Raw genomic sequence first — 19,639 nt, forward strand, 5'->3', positions numbered from 1 at the left:
ATGTCTGACTTATCAATTAAAATTAATTTACCAGATGGGAAATCTTATGACCAACCAACTGGTCTTTTCATCAATAACAAATTTGTTCCAGCTAAATCTGGTGAATTCATTGAATCAATAAATCCTCATACCGATGAAGTCATTGCTAAAGTTCATGCTGCTGGTAAAGAAGATATCGATGATGCAGTCGCTGCTGCTAAAGCTGCTTTCAAATCATGGAAAAAATTAGATGGTACTGAAAAAAGAGATTTATTATGGAAATTAGCTGATTTAGTTGATGAAAGACGTGAAATATTAGCATCTTTAGAAGCTCATGATTCTGGTAAACCAAGAGATACTAATGCTATTTATGATATTGATGAAGTTATTGATTTATTAAGATATGTTGCAGGTTGGGCTGATAAAATGACTGGTAAAACTATTCCAGCTGGTCCTGGAAAATTTGCTTATACAGTACATGAACCAATTGGTGTTGTTGGTTGTATTATTCCTTTCAATTATCCATTAGGTATGTTTGCTTGGAAATTAACTGCAATTGCAGCTGGTAATACTGCTATTTTCAAATCTGCTGAACAAACTCCATTATCAATTTTATATTTTGCCAACTTATTCGTTGAAGCTGGATTCCCACCAGGTGTTGCCAATGTTGTTTCAGGTACTGGTAAAGTTGCTGGTAATGCATTAGTTGAACATTTAGATGTCTCCAAAATTGCATTCACTGGTTCAACTGCAACTGGTCAATTAATTCAAAAAACTGCAGCTATTAATTTAAAAGCTTTAACTTTAGAATGTGGTGGTAAAACTCCGTTATTAGTTTTTGAAGATGCTGATTTTGATCAAGCTGTTAAATGGACTGCATGGGGTATTTTCAATAATATGGGTCAAATTTGTACAGGTTCTTCAAGAGTTTATGTTCAAGAACCAATTTATGAAAAATTCTTGGAAGCTTTGAAAAAACATGTTGAAGAAGAGTATCCACAAGGTGATCCATTTGATTCAAAAGCTGTTGTTGGTCCTCAAGTTTCCAAAGCACAATATGAAAAAATCTTGGGTTATTTAAAATCTGGTAAAGAATCAGGTGCTCGTGTTATTTTGGGTGGTGATAAATCAAATATTAAAGGTCTTGAAAAAGGTTATTATGTTCAACCAACAATTTTTGCAGATGTTAAACAAGATTACAAAATTGTTAAAGAAGAAATTTTTGGTCCTGTTGTTTCAGTTGGTAAATTTTCTACAACTGAAGAAGCTATTGAATTAGCAAATGATTCAGTCTATGGTCTTGGTGCTTCATTATTTACTCAAGATATTACAAAAGCTCACACTATTGCACAAGAATTAGAAGCTGGTATGGTTTGGATCAATTCAAATAATGATTCTGATGTTAAAATCCCATTCGGCGGTGTTAAATTGAGTGGTTATGGTCGTGAATTAGGTGAATATGGTATGAGTACTTTCACTCAAGCAAAAGCTGTTCATGTTAATTTAGCAAATAAATTATAATATTCTATATTCACGTTTAAGTTTACACATGCAAAAAGTCGTGGTTTAACTCTCTTGATGAAGTTAACTTTTATATAATTTTCAATTCAAATAAATGATTTAAATCGATCTTTCTTTACTAGTAAGAACTACATTGATATAATTTTAATAATACACAAATAATACATACATTAAAAAATTCAAATATTATATAGTCTAAAATCCATTCATAAATCCAGCATTTGGGAATCCTACACCCAAATCAACATTTAAATCATCAATACCCAAATTTGCCTGTGAATCAGTTCTACCTTGACTTCCACTACCTCCACCTTGTGCTCCATTGAAATTTTGTCCTAAAGAATTTGGATTAAAAAGATCCATAAATTGTTGATTAGTGAAAGGATCCGGTTGTAAAGGATCTATACCTATACTTTCACCTCTTGATCTTGGACCAGATGAATTAGATACAGGTGGTTGTGGTTGTGGTTGTTGTCCATTGGTTGGAGCTCCTGGTGCATTTGCTGGAGCTCCATTAGGTGCAGTTTTTGTTTGATTCTCAAGCATCATCAGTTGCATTTGATAATCATGTAAAGCAGTAGAGTTATCACCCCTTAATGCATTTTCTTGAGGTGTTACACCTGGTACACCAACAGGGTTTGGACCAGCTGGAACATTTCCTGGCATTCTACCATTGATATTAGTAACTGGGGTTTGTTTTATATTTGGATTTCCTGCTTGATTCGGTCTTTGCATACCTAATTGAGGTGGATGCTGAGAAGTTGGAGTACCAACTTTTGAACCAGGTTGCTGCTGTTGTTGTTGAGATGGTATAGGACTCGGTTGTGGAAATTGAGATGGAAATTGTCCTTGTTGAGGAAAATTAGGCATTGGACCACCAACATTTCTTGCATGAGCTTGGGCATGAGCTTGGGCTTGGGCTTGAGCATGTGCCTGTGCCTGTGCCTGAGCTTGGGCTTGAGCTTGAGCCTGAGCTTGCGCCTGTGCCTGCGCTTGAGCTTGAGCCTGAGCTTGAGCTTGTTGTTGAGCATGAACTTGAGCTTGTTGTTGAGCTTGTACTTGAGATTGGACTTGAGCTTGAGCCTGAGCCTGAGCTTCTTGCATTGCTTGCATTCTAAATTGTTGTTGCATTAGTTGCTGTTGATGAGGATTAGCATTTTGATAATTAAATTGATTAGACAGCTGCATTTTTTGCATTTGTACTCTTTGTTGCAATTCTTGAGCTTGTAGTTGTGATTGCATTTTATGGAATTGCCAATGTTGTCTTGGTTGTGCTGTTGGTGGAACAAATTGTTGTGGATTTTGAGGTTGACCTTGTTGAGGCGGTATAATTGGTGTACGTTGATGTGATTGAGGTGTCAAGTGATCATTTTGAGGACCCGCACTACCAGGTGCTTGTTGAGGACCACTGACTGAATTTGGAGGTTGATTAGTTTGTTGTTGTTGTTGTTGCTGCTGCTGAGCATGCATTTGATGTTGCATCGGTATCATACCAGAATTTGGAGCTGGAGAAGGTACAGTGGTTTGATTTGGATGTGGAGTTCCATGAGCTGACTGTGGTAGTGGTGATTGTAATACTGGCTGAGGAGTTGGAACATACTGCTGTCTTGGATTTGTTGCAGGTGAAGAAACATTATTATTATTATTAGTATTATTGTTAGCACTATTTTGTGGATTAATATTAGCATTATTTGGACCTGCAACATTTGTGTTTGGTGCAATTCCTGAAGGAATTCCATCTCCATTACTTCCTACTTTGTTTAAAGCTTGTTGATTTGCTATATGTGGTGGAGGTATTGTTGGAACAAATTGATTTAAACCACCACCTAATTGAGCTTGCGAATAAGGATTCAAAATTCCAGAAGCGACACTAGCAGCACCAGCAGCACCAACAGCAGCTCCAGTTAGATTAGGTGTTGATAATTTTTGTTGATGTTGATGTTGTTGTTGAATTGCCGGTGTTTCTTTGACATAACTATGTAAAGCCCAGAGTGACTGCCACCACTCTAACAAAAACGTATCTGGAGAAGTCATCAGCATCTTAACACCTGGTAAAGCTTCGTCATCACCTATATTCATCGAGCTTGATTCTTCGTTTCTTGAATTCCCATCTTTATCGACAGGATTTGATAATGGAACATCAGCTTCTTTCAACAATATTTTAGCGGTATCGTGTAAGTTGTTTTCAACCAAATAATTATATAAATGAGCATATAGTAATTGTCTTGAATTTTTTGCCAAAGCATCTGAGACGACTTTTTGCTTTCCTTGAGATGGATCATCATCCGACCTTGATGAATTGTTTGTGCTCATTATATTGGATTCTGAATAAAAGATCGAAAATTGAAGATGAGCAAACGGTAACGATATGACGAATTTAATTAATTTTTCACCAATTTCTTTAAGTTTTTGTTATTTTTCTACTTTGGATGAGAAATCTTTGGAAATAAACGTTGGAATCTATATGTATTCCACTGTAGTGCAAAAACTTGACGGGTGACAAGCCTCGTACGTAATTTGTGAATGTTGTGGAGGAAACTGTACTAGTTTTGGAGTTGAAACCAGTTTTTGATGTGTTGTATGAAACTTGAAATTGATCTGTTGCTTGGTTTTCAAGAATTTTAATAAGTTTTGCGCTTCGATCCGGAATTTCGTTGATAAATGTTATGGTATTTTTATACAAGGGGATTGTTCAAATTCAATTTCGATTCTGATGATTTTTTGACTTTTTCGGTTTTTTTCAAACAAATTTTCAAAAATTTAAATAAAGATTTAAAAAAAGCTGGAAATGCGACTGAAGGAGTTCGAAGAGGATACCCGCGAATTTCGCCTTCCTTTTTCCACTTTCATTTTTGTGAAAATGGCTTTAGAAGACGATCATATGAGAACAGCTCAGTTGGATCAGATTAGCCATATTATTACTGGAAATCTTCAACAAACCTTTGGCTAAACAACAGCTACTATATTACCCTTTCAACAAACACATACAAATACAGACACTACTGGCTAGCTTCAACTCATATAAACCTCTGGCACCCACATAATTACATTCCCAACAAGTTGCAACCGAAAAAAAGCCTCCACATTAGACCAACGCATCACCAAGGTTTTTTTTTTTGGACAACTATTTATCAACATTTAATTGAGAAATCAATAAGTTCATAAGTCACAAGTATCATGTCTCGTGAATATACAAAGGATCAAGAGATCATTGTGGAAAAAATTCTTAAACATAAAGGTCATGAATATTATAAAATTTTAGAAATTGAAAAAACAGCCACTGATAATGAAATCAAGAAAGCTTATAGAAAAATATCATTAAAAGTGCACCCAGACAAAAACTCACATCCTAAGGCTGCTGATTGCTTCAAAATTGTAAATAAAGCTTTTGAAGTACTAGGTGATTCACAGAAGAGAACTATATACGACCAGACGGGATCGGACCCTGATCAAAGAGGAGGGTTTCCTTCAGGTGCTTCAACTAGTGGATTTAGTTCAGCTGGTGGATCTCCATTCGGTCCTGGTGGTCCATTTGGAGGAGGTGTTTTCAATGGAGGAAGTCCATTCGGTGGAGCCGGCGCTCAAGGATTTCAATTTGATAATGATTTATTCGATATACTTTTTGGTAATGCTCAAGGAACAACTTTTTCATTTGGTGGTGGTCCAGCTCAAACTTTTACATTTTCATCAAATGGTTCTCCATTCATGAATGGTGGTGGATTCCCAAGACAACGTCGTAGAGCAGGTGGTCCAGGCTTTAATCAACAACAAACAGCTAATACACAAGCTGGTCCTCAAGCACCTGAAGATTTATTTGGTACTTTAAAACAATTACTTCCATTATTTGCTGTTCTTATAATACCGTTGATTTCAAATTTTTTTTCAGATAGTTCCACAAATATTCAATTTCAATTAGAGAAATCCGGTTTATTCTCCCAACAGAGAATATCTGATAGATTTAATGTTCCATATTATGTCACCCCTAAACAATCCAAGATGTTGAAAGATAACGAAAAAGTTTCAAAGAAGTTAGATAAAGAAGCTGAATCCTATTATGTTGGAATATTAAAGACAAAATGTAATAGAGAACAATCATTTAAAGAAGATAGAATTAATGATGCTTATGGTTGGTTTTTCCATGATGAAGAGAAATTGGCACAAGCAGAAGCTTTAAGACTACCGGCTTGTGAAAAGCTTTCGACTTTTGGATTACTATAATGGAGACAATAATTCGATTTAGACCCTGCATTCATTGACTTTTAATCATTTCATAACGGAGATTCCCAGCTCTGTATCATTTAATATAGTTTTTCATTTCCCCCATAGTGATATCCACGAGATCATCTAATTAATGTTGCTTTTGAAATTTCCATGTACTTGTGTTTTTATATCTGCTTTTCAAATTTCAAATCTTGTATAAAATTTAAATTAATATCAGTATTAATTATATCGAATATTAAGAATTCGCGCGTGTCGTCGCCTTACCGAAACGTAAACAAAGATCCGTAAAATTAAAAAAAAAAAGAGCCGTTAAGCCAAAATCAAAATCAAAAATCAAAACAATAGAAAAACAACCGAGTTGTACTGAAATTTAAAGCGTATTTTGTGAAAGTCTCATAAAACTGTTGGTTTTGATGAACCAGTGAAGACATGGATGGATACATACGGGATGGTATAGCGCCCTTGAAACGGTACTTATCCACAGGCTCCACTTCAACTCATACAATAAACACATCAAAACAGTATAATTCAATATCAACCTTTTGGGATTCAAATGATGCTGATGCAAATTCCAAAATAAGGAGAAATTCAGATACTTATGGAGATGCAATGGACTGGGGGATCGAGAATTTGGATGAAATTGATGGTTCAAATACAGAAATATCTCATAATGATCATGATATAAGTTCACCAACTTTAATTAATGAGTTCCCCAACTATTCAAATCATGGAGATGATCAGATGAGTCGTGATAATGATTTTGATGGAATGACACCTCATATAGATGATAAGTTCTATGACTGGGGTATTAGTCCCAAGAAGAATGCAAATAACAATTTAGGGAAATCAACATTAAGAAATATATTTGATGAGCTGATGAAGCTAAATCACGAACAACATTTGAAAAATCTTGAATTTTTGGATGAGTTTAGATATACTGTAATTACATCACAGTTATTGGACCAGACTATACTAGTATCAAAGTTTCAACAGATGAAGAAACAAAGTTCATCTAAACTATTGAAACATAATAAAACTTTCTACAAGAATGGACTACTCATATCGTTGAATCAAAATTTCCACATACAATCATTTTTATGTCCTTTCAATATCGTTAATATTCTTGGTGTATTGTCTCATCTTCAAAAACATAAAGGTAATTACCAGAATTCACAGATACGGCTTGTTATTATCATATCATTGATTATTTTAAATGCACATACAATATCACATACACAGTCATTAGACCTTATACAACACAAGACTTTGAATCAACTAAAGAGATTCATTAAAATACAGCAAAAATTCGACTTACAAGAACAAAAGTTAATAACAAAGTATAAAGAATTAAAGCTTTATAATAATATTTTACCAATTCAACAACAACATTCAAGTGAAGACCCTTCCCAATTATTTGACCTGGTGTCAAGTACTATAATAGTGGCATCAACTTCAGTAATAAATTCAATTCACAAGATTTTACCATATGTTAATGGGTATGAATTAGAGAATTATTGTGAGCTATACAACATCGAGTTAACACAACTTGGATTTGAGACAGAGAATCTCAAGCCTTTCAATATTTCAGAGAGTGAGTCATCAATTGATCAACTTGTCAATAAATTTAGAAGATTTCAGTACCTTAGAAGATTTTTGATCGTTTTGTTTCTTGCAATGAATCATCAATTCTCTACTCATTCACCGTTTTTAATGAAAGTATTTGGAATTTTTCAAATAAAATCAAGACTCACTTGTTCAATTTTGAAGAGCTCTGTTTTAGTCTCCCAAAGCTTGGAGTCATTACAAGAACTAATATCTGGTTTGGTAGAATCACTATCTCAATTTCGTACAATTTCAGACAATAAAGTTGAATTCATTGAACCTAGCTCACCATCCGTTGATCAATTGATGAATAAGATTAAAGAATTTGAACTACAATTAATTGTTCTACGCAGAGATCATTCCCCACAACAGTTAGAAGAAGCTGGTCAGACATTGAGTTCATTACAACAGTTATATCAAAGAGAGATTAGACAATTTCAAGCTCCAAAACAAAGATCTGTTTCAACACCTTCATCTTTATCAATAGAAAAAAGAAAACGATTTTCATTACCAAATGCTTCAAATTATTCAAATTTACAAATTCAACAATCTCCACAAAGATCACAACGTCCAAAGACTACTCCACATAAACATTATAAGAGATTAAGCACAGGATTTGCATTACCTTTACTTACAGTTACAGAAGAAGATGAAGGTTCTAAAAGGGCTGTTTCATATGATGATAATTATTTAAATATAATGCCTACCTATAATACGTTCAATTCAGATGAAGACTCAAACCAGATCCAACCTCAAATTTCTCAAATTAATCAACATTACATTCAAGACAACAATTTGTTATCAAACGATGATAGTGTTATTTTTACATCAAATGGTAACAATGAAGAAGATGATAAAGATGATGAAGAAGTTGACAGTGAAGAATTCAAAAGAAAATTAGAATTGAACTTTGCAAAAATGATTAATGGTAATTCTAATCAAGGTTCAGATGATACAAATGATGATGACAAGAACGATGATGACAATGATGAAGTAAACTTGAATAATGAAAAAATTGATACACAACAAGGTGTTAATTTAATGGATGAGTTGAAAATGTCATTCAATAAGAAATAATGAAATTAATAACAAAAAACAAATTATGGTAATTAGAAGGTACATGCAGGTCATGAGCGCAATATTTATATATTTACATAGAAACAAGACATTTTAATAACATATGGATATTAATATAATCAAAAAATATAGCTATCTTTAATAAATCTAGAATTATGAGTTTAAACAATTTGTAAGTTTTCTAATTTTTTACCCTTAACGGATTCTAAACCTTCACCAGCATATGAAGTCAAACTACTAACTTCAACTTTACCATCAACTTCAGCACCTTGAGCCTTCACCCATTTAGTACTTAAATCTAAGTAGTTAGCAACACTTGTTTCTGGAGTATCATTAGCAGCACCTGAACCATTCTTTAATGGTGAGAATTCTTCAGATCTTTCAACTTCTAAGGAACCAAATCTTTCATTTTCGATATCTTTAAAGACATCAAAGATAAATTGTTCTAATTTGATACCATTTGGTTCAGTTGGTTTTTCAAAAACTCCTTCACTGTTTAATGATGGAATTTTTTTGTATGCAATATGGAATGGTAAAAATTCTTGATTATCAACCCATTTAGGAATTCTTTCTTTTAATAATTCAACAGAATAATAATGGTTAACTATATTAGCAGCTCTGAAATGTAAAAGACCATCTTCATCTTTTTGTTCAGCTAATTTTGGATCAATTTCACTATATTCAATGACAGATGGTCTATTATTAGAAGCATCCAATACAATCAAACCAACGGATTCTGAAGCATCTCTCTTTCTAACAACTTTAGTACTTAATAAGAATTTTTTATCGATGGAGAACCCAATAAAGACAGGATCAGCAACACGAACCAAGACATTATCAACACAGTACATATGAATATGTTTGATACCTTTATTTGTGAAATCTTCTAATAAACCATTAGTGTGAATAGCTTTATAAAGACCACCGTTACCATCTGGTGATTGAGCAATTGCATCTGTAGATTCTAAAAGAATTTGTTCACCATTTTTATCAAAACATGGTAATGTACCTTGATTGAAGAATGTAACTTGTGATGATTCTAAACCAAAGTATTTATTATCAACAAAGAATTGTTCAGTATCAGCTCTAGTTGGTTTAGAAGTCATAATATACCAATAAATTTTAGCATTTGTGTTGTGTTTTTCATTGGCTAATGTTTGAACTTTAATGATTTTTTCAGCTTGGATTTGGAATAATGATTTATTTGATGGTAAACCAATGTTGTAACAACCTTTTGGTTTAGAAGAACCTAATCTGGTACCTTGACCACCAGCCATTAAGATGACACCAACTTCACCTTTAGAGATGGCTTCAAGACCAATATCAGACCATTTTTGTTTGGTTTCAGCAGTTGAATCAATCAAAGAGAAGGCTGAATGTGGTGATAATGGACTGAATTTTCTTCCCTTTGTGGATGTCTTTGAAAATTCAATGGCTTGTTTGACAACTGGGGATAATTTTTCTTCAAGAACTTTTTTGGTTTCTAGGGCGGACATAATTAAATGTATTTGAACTTATGGTAGTGATACTTTAGAAGTTAATTGAGGGGGTAAAAGATCCTTTTTTCACTGGTTCTGTCGATGACACGTTGGATGGAATTGGTGATTTTGGAACTTCGAGATTTTTATTTTTGGTGTTTACATTTTGTGCCTCGAACCGAGTTTACATCCTGCATATAATGTACCTAAATTAGATCCAGATTCAGGCATTTCGCTACTTACTGATTGATAAATTAAAGAGTTAAAGTACCGTAAATGTTTATAGTTTTCAATATCCAGATCTATATTTGTATTCGTCACCCTGTGAAGATTCAGGACGAGCTTTAGAGATCTCTAAAGCCTCCACAAAAACCTTTTTTAAAGCATCAACACTTTCCCGATCATTTTGATAATGAAATGCAATTCTACCACTAGGACGAATAGTCAAATTATATTTCAAAGAAGTCTCTAATAGTACCTGTTCATCAATCTCGGATTTTTCAACATCAACAAATACAAAATTCGTATCAACAGGTGATTCGAGCACAATTCCATGAGATGACACAAAATCACCAAATTCTTTGGCATACCCATGAGCTTCTTTTACCTTGCTCCAATTTTCATCAATTGCCACAATAGCCATTCTGGATAACATACCACTTTGTCTAATACCACCACCATTTTGTTTTCTGAAATGATTAGCTTTTCGAATGAATTCTTTAGGGCCAACAAGTACAGAACCAATTGGAGCTCCAAGTGATTTTGATAAGCATAAACTAATTGTATCAAAAAGTTCACCGTATTCCTTAATACTAACACCAGTTGAAATACTAGCGTTCCATAATCTTGCCCCATCACAATGTAATGGAATATTCACTTCTTTACAAAACTTGGAAATTCTTTTCAACTCTTCCAGAGGATAAACAACACCATGTAAAGTGTTTTCTAAAGAGATAAGCTTTGTAGGAGCACCAAGAACACTTCCATCATCAGGTATAAATCTCTTTTTGATATCTTCCAAAGTTAAATAATCACCATTTGAAGGGATGACTGGGGAGACCATTGCATTTGACAACATTGCAATCCCAGCTGCTTCACTACAATAAATATGTGCTCTATAATCACATATTATTGAATATGGTGGTTGGTATAAATGCGTTCTCAAGGCAATTTGGTTTGATAAAGTACCTGAAACACAAAACAAGCCTGCTTCTTTACCAGCAATATTTGCGACTTTTTCTTCTAAATCAATTGTATCATCGTCTTCATTGTAAACTGCATCTCCAATTGAAGCCGTTGCCACTGCTTCAATCATGGATTTTGTAGGGGTTGTCAATGTGTCACTTCGGAAATCATTACGAGCTGTTTGGTAATTGTTTCTTAAAGACATGGCTAAAATGGGTATAGCTAGCTCTTGATACTTTTGGAAGATTTAATTGAGTACACGTATATCACAAAAGATTCAATTCTATTGTCGAGTATTTATATCAGAAACTAGTATATTAGATAAACGGGGTATCATTCGGAAGCACACCCCAATCTGGTAATATACCGATAAACAATATTATTTACTGGTGATAACAAATTAGCACTTGAAAGTTTTGACTTCGGCAAGGGTATGATCTGGGATCTGGTACTTTAATACATAATCAAGAGATGTCAGGAGTCAAAATTTGATATTAACAGCGTGTTTTATACAAGATTCTTCATTTTTCATAACAATTATATAGTTCTATGCTCTATATATTATCATGGAAACTCTGCTTTTTATATCCTTCAATTAGTTATCATCAGGATTGTATTTATAAAATTTGTGATTGGCTTCACCTGATGAAACTTTTTTACTCAATTGAAAAGCTTCGAGAATTGCCTTCTTGACATTTTTTAAACTTTCATCATCAATTTGATAATGGAATGTAATTCTACCATTCCATAATTTCAATCCATATTTTTCAGCCATTTGTTCAAGAATTTCGTCGTCTATTGGTGACGTCTCCAAATCAATAAAAACGAAGTTTGTATCAACCGGAGATTCTAATTCGATACCATTTTCAATCAAGAAATCAGCTAAATCTCTAGCTTTATTATGTGACTCTTGTAATTTTGGTAAGTTTTCATCTATAGCAGCACTAGCAATCCTTGTTAATAACCCACTTTGTCTAATACCACCTCCATTTTGCTTCTTGAAGTGGTTAGCTTTTTTGATGAATTTCTTTGGCCCAACAAGTACAGATCCTATTGGTGCACCAAGTGATTTTGAAAGGCATAAACTAATAGTATCAAAGATTTCACCATATTCTTTTAGACTAACACCACTTGCAACTGATGCATTCCAAATTCTAGCACCATCACAATGTAAAGGATAATCATTTTCTTTGCAAAATTTAGAAATTCTTTTTAATTCTTCAATTGGATAAACAATACCATGTAATGTATTTTCTAAAGAGATCAATTGAGTCGGAGCACCATGAATATCACCATCTTCAGGGATAATATGTTTTTTAATATCTTCTAAAGTCATGTAATCACCATTTGAAGGTCTAACAGGTGTAACCATAGCATTTGATAATGTAGCTAATCCAGCAGCTTCATGAACATAGATATGTGATCTATAATCACATAAGATCGAGTAAGGAGGTTGATGTAAATGGGTTCTAACAGCAATTTGATTAGACAAAGTCCCACTAACACAGTACAAACCAGCTTCTTTACCAGTCAAAGATGCAATTCGTTCTTCCAAATCAACCGTATCACTATCTTCACCGAAAACAGAATCCCCTATTGAAGCTGATAATGCTTTTTCTAACAATTGTGGAGATGGTGTTGTGAATGTATCACTTCTGAAATCGTTTCTAGCTGATTGATATTTCTTAGCTAATGGCATTATATTTGGTTTTCAAATGGTTTTATTCTCGAAATTAGTTGATATTTTGATACAAGTTCAAGTAGCTGATCATTATATATCGTGAACATTTACTATTTCTCCATATTTTTCCCTAGTGATTTTATGATTTGAAGACGTCCCGAGTCCCGACTTGACTCGCCATGTTTTGAGATTTGACACGGACTAAAGTAGTGAATCTCTCTAGTCTTTGAAAACTATTTTGTGTTGCGGTATAACCATACATATCTCTAAGATCAGTCACTTCACATTCGTTACTGGTAAAATCCTATCAGACTCATCTCATCAGTACCCGTCAACTCGTAAATTGTAATTTGTTTCGTTCCTGACTTAATGCCAGGGCATATTTTTTTAAGGGTCTTGGATTTTTTTAAGGCCCGAATCTGCCAAAAATTAAGGACCTAAATCTACAAAAGTCCCAGGAAATGCGAATTTGAGACCTCAAATGTAATGTATTTTGGCCATAAAATTTGTGGATTTCGATGAAGTTGAAAAAAAGCTTGAAAGTGCCATTCAAAACAAAACAATTGAAATCCATCAAAACAACTCGTTTGCAAAAGATTACAACTGTTTACATCAACTTTGGATTCTGCCTCCTTCTACTGTCTCATCTGCCCGGCTGCTTACTATTGGTGCATATGTACTGGACTCTGACGATACTTTCTCTGGCAGTCCTTTGGCTTGCCTATAGACTATACGTCTTAGCAAAGGTACCAGTTGAAGATTTGGTTAAAACATTAAAGATAGAGATTCCAAAATCATCCAAGATATCAGTTGATAATATTACCAATGAGAAAGTTCATATACATTGGGATCAACCCGTATCTGAACCAAAAGTGACAAGTTTTGTGATTTATATAAATGGGAAACAGGTTTCAATAATTAATGGAAATGAATCATATTGTTGTCTGTCAAACTTATTATCTGATACACGTTACAAAATTGATTTGATATCCATCAACAGTAAAGGCTATAAGGCTAAGAGTGAATCCATATATGTTAAAACAAAATCAGATAAACTACAAAATTATGGTACAAATATCCTGTTGGAAAATCCAGAGAATTTGTTTAGACTCTTGACTGATAGTACCGATGTCACCACTGTTCAAAAACTTGCCACTTCATCAGCTTTATACCCAAATGGAGAGGCAAAAGTTCCAGGAAGATCACGTTCTGCTACGGTGTCTTCTGTTAATGGAACTAACAATAATAACAACGGCGGCACAAATGGTACTGTCAACAACTCATATGCTGCATCAACTACTAGTCTGTTACCAGATCCAAGATCTTTGGATGATATTGAAGAACTTAGATATTACTTGGAATCAGGACAGGAAGAACTACATACAATTTTGAATCAACAAGCTCAAGCGCTTGATGATTTCCATGAACAAGAGGCAATATTAATTGAAGAACGAGATAAATTGAGAGAACGTAAAAAATTAGAAGATGGGAATAGACAATCCATGAAGAGTGAAATCAAAATGTTGGATGATTCAAGACGTTTAACAGAGTTGAAGAAATCTAAACAAGAAAATGCATTTGCTGCTAAAGAAAAATCAATTGAAAAAATGGATCAAGATCTCATAAATTGGAATATCAAAATCGAAGGGTTTGAAAAACAAAAAAGTGAACTACTTGAATCTGAAGAATCTATACATAGTGAATTAGACAGTGATATCTTAAAGAAGAAAGAAAAAATCAAATCTTTACAAGAACAAATTGCTAAAATTGATGAAGATATCAAAATTTTCAACTCAAGAAAGAAGCAAAAAGATCAACTCAAACCACAATTTATCAAAATTTTCAAATCTTTGGCTGATCATACAGATTCTGTTGGTTGTATGGATGCTGAAGGTGTTAAGAGTTTGGAGATTTTGAGTAACTTGGATCCTGAAGTCCATAGTAAACTTCAAAAGGAAATTGAACTTGATGCAAAACTTGAAGCTGAATGGAGAGCTCAACAACAACGTGAAGTTAATAATTGTGTTAAAGTCTCAAAAGCTTATGAACAAGTTAAATCTGAAAATGCTGCTTTGAAAAATCCACTTAATCCAACAAGTTCTCATAGCTCAACACCACCAAGTGTTCACTCTCAACCATCAAGTATTGTTCAACAACAAATTCAACAAATTCAATTACAACAACAACAGCAACAACAACAGCTACAACAACAACAGCATAATATTTCTTCCGCACAACATACGTTTCCATTTACTATTCCAGGCTCTAATATCAATAACTCAGGAAACTATAACTACAATGGTATTCAAACAGGTAGTTCACCATCTCTTAACTCATTCATCAATCAACATAATCAACAACAACAGCAACAACAACAACAAAATCCTAATTTTCCTTCATCATCATTCTGGAACTATAATGCATCTGATGGATTTGCTTTCAACACAACAATGCCAAATGCATCACTCAATCCAAAAGGTGAAGAAGAAGAAGATGACGATCTTGAAAGCCCAGTTGCCAAATCCAATGCCAATCATCTACTGCCAAAATACCTAATTGATGAAGATGCTGATTTTATGAAGTTTGTGAACAATGTTCAAAATCAAACACCATTTGAAAACAACTCAACTGCCAATAGTGCTAATCATATACCACCACCATCTAATTCATTTGGGCTAGGAAATGCATTCAATGCTCCACTGAATGACTCGTCAGCAAATGTGAGTACAAGAGGTATATTTCAAGGTGATTTTGGCGGACTTCAAACACAACCTAGATTTTCATTAGAAAATCCTTCATCACCACCTCATTCCTTCAATGCTGAGTTATTATCAACTCAAACATCACCATCAAACAATAATGATATTCGTTCCGTTTTATCAGGGAATACTAATGAGTTCTTACCAAATACTTTCCAACCTATTCAACCTTTGAATCAAGATCCACAAACACCAAAAGATCATAATATACTGAGTCCGTTTTCACCAAGAAGACTGTCAAATGCTCTGGGTTTTGGTAAGAAAAATAATGATGAACATGAAATGACTTCTGGATTCTTAGGATCTAAATCATCATCACAACATAGTAAATTTTTTGGTAAGGCTAATAATAAAAGTGAAGATCATTCAAATGATACTACAACACCATTATTTTCATTTTCAAATGAGATTCCAGGAACATTAGACTCTGTTTGGAAAAGTCCTGGATTAGGTGGTAATGCTCATAATAGAAATATTTCAGTTAATTCAACTCATTCAAATAATACAAGTTTTGAAAGAGAACATGGAATTTCTAAATTTTTCCCATCAGGAGTTGCTAATACAAACAATAATGATACCCAAAATGTTTCTACTGATTTCTTAGCTGCACCAGCTCCAAATGATTTCAATCATGAATATAATGCATCAATTTCATCTGGTGCAATTTCTGATGGTACACATTTTAATGGCGATGAAGCTATGCAATTAACCAATACAAACAAAACGTCAAATACTGCATCCATTAAATCAATCAAATCAACTGCAGATAATTCATCAAATATTAGTTCATCTCCATCATTTTTCAGAAAGAGTAAATTTCTGAATTTTGGTGGTGATAAAAATCAATCACATGAGAATAGTTCATCAAAAACACCATCACAAAAAAGCTCAACATTATTTAAGACCATATCACCAACTAAGAGTGATAATCCAGTTATTGAAGATTCAGATGTTGAAGACTATGTTCCAAGTAATTCAAATAATACTACACCAAAGAAACTGTTTTCAAGAAATAGAAAAAGTTCATCATCAAATATGCGTAAACAATCAAATTCAGGATCAAATAGTATTCATGAATCTGATGTTTCAAATTTGACTGATAATTCATCACATTCTAATAATTCTAATTCAAATGGAGGTGGTAAATTTCTGGTTAAGAAGTTTTTCGGTGGTAATAAAAACTCAAATAAAGAAAGTTTAAATAAAGAAATTGATGACATCGATGAACAAGTTGAAGCTGAAGAATTTGAGAAATGATTTAAAACGTCTTGTTAAAGTTGTGTACATACTTTTGAGGCATCATCATTATATATATATAGAGAATTGCATACAATATTCATTAATACTACGATAATATAATAAAATCGTTATTCTAATGCGTTGTAGCATTACACATAAACTTAGGTAGTAGTTTAAATATATCAATAAATAAATTTACTACAATATAGATATTAAAAACTAAAACAAGAGTCTAAGAATTATAACTTATAAAATCAAACTAGTAACTAAATGCAGATACATGGGGATAAAAATACAATGGATTTTCTATAAAGGATTGAAATTCACATCAATTGTGAAATCATGGTCTTAACGTTCTAGTGTATTGTCTTTTATCAGTACGGAAATAATAATAATAATGATGATAATGATAATTGCAATATAAAATTAAAAGATTGATTATGATTCAATTTATTTACCTTCTTGAGGATCAAAAGCAGCTAATACTTTATCTTTATCTTTACCTAAAGGTGGTTTATATTGGAAATTATCAGAATCTGACCAATCAACTTTAACATTTTTCAATTTATTAGTATCTGTATTTTTGAAGATATTAATACGATCATTTTCCCAATCATCTCTAACATCTTCAAAACCTTCAGACCAAACTTTATCATAAAATTGTTTTAATTTACTTTCTTCTATCTGTCTAGCTTCTTCTTTAGCCATCCATTCCATATGTTTTAAATCATCAGAAGATGGTTCATAAATATGCCATATAACATAATGAGGTAAACCAACAACTGAATAACCCATTCTTTTACATAATTTACCAAAAGCTTCAGTTTCTGCATGTTTTTCAAATGAAAAAGCTGGAAAATTTGCACCACTTCTGAAAACTTTTGCTCTTGATAAAATTGAAACACCACCAATACCATCTAAATCCATTTCAACTTCTTCATCACCATATGGGTCTCTTAAATAAGCTAAATGAGGTCTCCAAGTTGCATATTCAACATAACCTTCTACAATAACTGCATCTTCACCAAGAGTTTTAGCTAATTGTAAACCTCCTTCACTTTCTTGCCATGAATTTAAATCATATGGTTGTTGATTACCTAACCAATCAGGTAAAGGTCTCCAAACATTTGGAACAATAACATCTTTACCATGATGCATTAAATCTTCAATAATAGTTTTAGGAACGGTTTCAACATCAGCATCTCTCCAATAAACCCAAGAATGATAAGGTTTTATACTAACTGTCCATAACCAATTTCTTGCTCTTGCCATTAATTTTCTTCTTGGACCTTGAGCTTCAAATCCATGACGATCACTAAAACCTTGACCAATAGCTTGGCCAAAATCCTTTTCAAAAATTTCAATTTCACCAAATCTATTTGATTTAATTGGATCATTTTGAATTTCTTTTAAATGAGTTTTCAATACACCCATAGTATCATCAGTACTATCACTAACTAAAAATGATAAATCAATTAAATTATGAGGATAAGATAAATTTTTCATATGGCCGAAAAACATTGGTAAATGAGCAGCAGCATCTCTTAAAGGAACACAAAATAAGACGCGTTCTTCATGTTGCCAACCATCTGGTAAACCTTCAAAACTTCTCAAGTCGAAAAAATCAGTATTTGGAACACTTGAAAAATTTGGAATATAAAGTTGACCAAGTACAATTTGTATTATAAAGTTTGTTAAAAGAACTATAGTTATGACAATACCAATTATTGAAATGGAATATTTGTTTTGAGCTATAGACCTTAGTTTATTCAAAAATTCATTTTGAGGTGATGGTTTATAATAAGGACCCATTTTCAATAATATTATATATTATGATTCAGCAAGAAAAAAACTTGATTAAATATGCAATTAACTTGATTAGCTTCTTTTTTCTATTTGTTTCTAAACGTTTTATTCTAAGAACTAAACGTCTTCTTTTTTTTTTTTTTCAAATGCCTTTGAATATATGGACAAAAAAAAAAATACCAAGCCCTAGCTAATATCAACGAAATGAAATTGAAATAAATAAACAGCAACAGTAATGAGGATAATAGGAGCTTACTCTAAAATGATTAATAAAATTGATCCAGCAACTTTCTTCAAACCTTCAATTCTTTTCAAGTTAATATTAAAAAAAAAATGATTGATCTGGAATGAGCAAAAAACTTAATTTGAACACGCAGGGGTAATAAAAAAACCAGCACAATGTGATCTGGGTACGTAAGCTATTTTGAGCAGGTGATCACTGATTCCCAATAAAGCAGCAGTTTAAAACCTGGGTTTAAAATTAAATATTAAAGCAATTTAAATCACCACTTCAAATTCAAATTCAAATGAGAATTGAACAGCGTTTTTTCCAATGTTTTTGTTTTGATTCAATGTGAATTATTTTTAATTTTTGATTTCGAGAATTCGCGAAAAAAAGAATGGGAAAAGTACCAAATTGGGAAATTGCCTATTTGGTAAAAAAGTATAAACTCATTAATTCTACAATAAATTTGAAAAGAATCTTTACGTATATTGATTCATAGCCCAAAAAAAGTCAAAAAAGGGAAAAAAAATACCACCGGGGAGTGAACAATATATGTTCATAATCATTAAAGTCATAAATCTATGGTGGATAATCATATTGATTTCAATATGATAAGCTCTATATGTATTATATCAAGTTTTATTTGATATAATTAACTTTCCATATAATCACAATCTATAATATATGATCACCAATATCAAAATCACGATGCAATGCAATTAAACACCAAAAAATAATTAATATATGCAATTTGTAATAAATATCATAACACAATCTCTTTTAATATATGTATGCAAAAATCAAAAACAAATAAACAAGAACAATATTATTGAACACCCCATAATCTTTAATAAATAATTATAAC

General features: G+C 32.7%; 9 protein-coding genes across 9 annotated transcripts; 4 read left to right on the forward strand and 5 right to left on the reverse strand.

The window, feature by feature from the left end:
- On the forward strand, positions 1-1,500 carry BN7_2171 (Retinal dehydrogenase; the record flags this gene model as incomplete). Its single annotated transcript, XM_011277229.1, has 1 exon — positions 1-1,500. One exon carries the CDS (start codon positions 1-3, stop codon positions 1,498-1,500), a length of 1,500 nt encoding a protein of 499 aa, XP_011275531.1.
- A 195-nt stretch (positions 1,501-1,695) lies between these two features.
- BN7_2172 (LisH domain-containing protein) lies at positions 1,696-3,813 on the reverse strand (the record flags this gene model as incomplete). Its single annotated transcript, XM_011277230.1, has 1 exon — positions 1,696-3,813. One exon carries the CDS (start codon positions 3,811-3,813, stop codon positions 1,696-1,698), a length of 2,118 nt encoding a protein of 705 aa, XP_011275532.1.
- An 864-nt stretch (positions 3,814-4,677) lies between these two features.
- Positions 4,678-5,718, forward strand: HLJ1 (type I HSP40 co-chaperone HLJ1; the record flags this gene model as incomplete). Its single annotated transcript, XM_011277231.1, has 1 exon — positions 4,678-5,718. The coding sequence occupies one exon, from the start codon at positions 4,678-4,680 to the stop codon at positions 5,716-5,718; it is 1,041 nt and encodes a 346-aa protein (XP_011275533.1).
- A 432-nt stretch (positions 5,719-6,150) lies between these two features.
- On the forward strand, positions 6,151-8,400 carry INP2 (Inp2p; the record flags this gene model as incomplete). Its single annotated transcript, XM_011277232.1, has 1 exon — positions 6,151-8,400. The coding sequence occupies one exon, from the start codon at positions 6,151-6,153 to the stop codon at positions 8,398-8,400; it is 2,250 nt and encodes a 749-aa protein (XP_011275534.1).
- Positions 8,401-8,561: 161 nt separating this feature from the next.
- QRI1 (UDP-N-acetylglucosamine diphosphorylase) lies at positions 8,562-9,896 on the reverse strand (the record flags this gene model as incomplete). Its single annotated transcript, XM_011277233.1, has 1 exon — positions 8,562-9,896. One exon carries the CDS (start codon positions 9,894-9,896, stop codon positions 8,562-8,564), a length of 1,335 nt encoding a protein of 444 aa, XP_011275535.1.
- A 271-nt stretch (positions 9,897-10,167) lies between these two features.
- Positions 10,168-11,268, reverse strand: BN7_2176 (low specificity L-threonine aldolase; the record flags this gene model as incomplete). Its single annotated transcript, XM_011277234.1, has 1 exon — positions 10,168-11,268. One exon carries the CDS (start codon positions 11,266-11,268, stop codon positions 10,168-10,170), a length of 1,101 nt encoding a protein of 366 aa, XP_011275536.1.
- Positions 11,269-11,658: 390 nt separating this feature from the next.
- BN7_2177 (low specificity L-threonine aldolase) lies at positions 11,659-12,762 on the reverse strand (the record flags this gene model as incomplete). The annotated part of the gene is made up of 1 exon (XM_011277235.1): positions 11,659-12,762. The coding sequence occupies one exon, from the start codon at positions 12,760-12,762 to the stop codon at positions 11,659-11,661; it is 1,104 nt and encodes a 367-aa protein (XP_011275537.1).
- Positions 12,763-13,262: 500 nt separating this feature from the next.
- Positions 13,263-16,760, forward strand: GTA1 (Gta1p; the record flags this gene model as incomplete). The annotated part of the gene is made up of 1 exon (XM_011277236.1): positions 13,263-16,760. One exon carries the CDS (start codon positions 13,263-13,265, stop codon positions 16,758-16,760), a length of 3,498 nt encoding a protein of 1,165 aa, XP_011275538.1.
- A 432-nt stretch (positions 16,761-17,192) lies between these two features.
- On the reverse strand, positions 17,193-18,554 carry ANP1 (Anp1p; the record flags this gene model as incomplete). The annotated part of the gene is made up of 1 exon (XM_011277237.1): positions 17,193-18,554. One exon carries the CDS (start codon positions 18,552-18,554, stop codon positions 17,193-17,195), a length of 1,362 nt encoding a protein of 453 aa, XP_011275539.1.
- Positions 18,555-19,639: the final 1,085 nt, after the last annotated feature.

This window comes from Wickerhamomyces ciferrii, contig 00049, assembly GCF_000313485.1.
Source record: "Wickerhamomyces ciferrii WGS project CAIF00000000 data, strain NRRL Y-1031 F-60-10, contig 00049, whole genome shotgun sequence".
NCBI lineage: Eukaryota > Fungi > Ascomycota > Saccharomycetes > Phaffomycetales > Wickerhamomycetaceae > Hansenula > Hansenula ciferrii.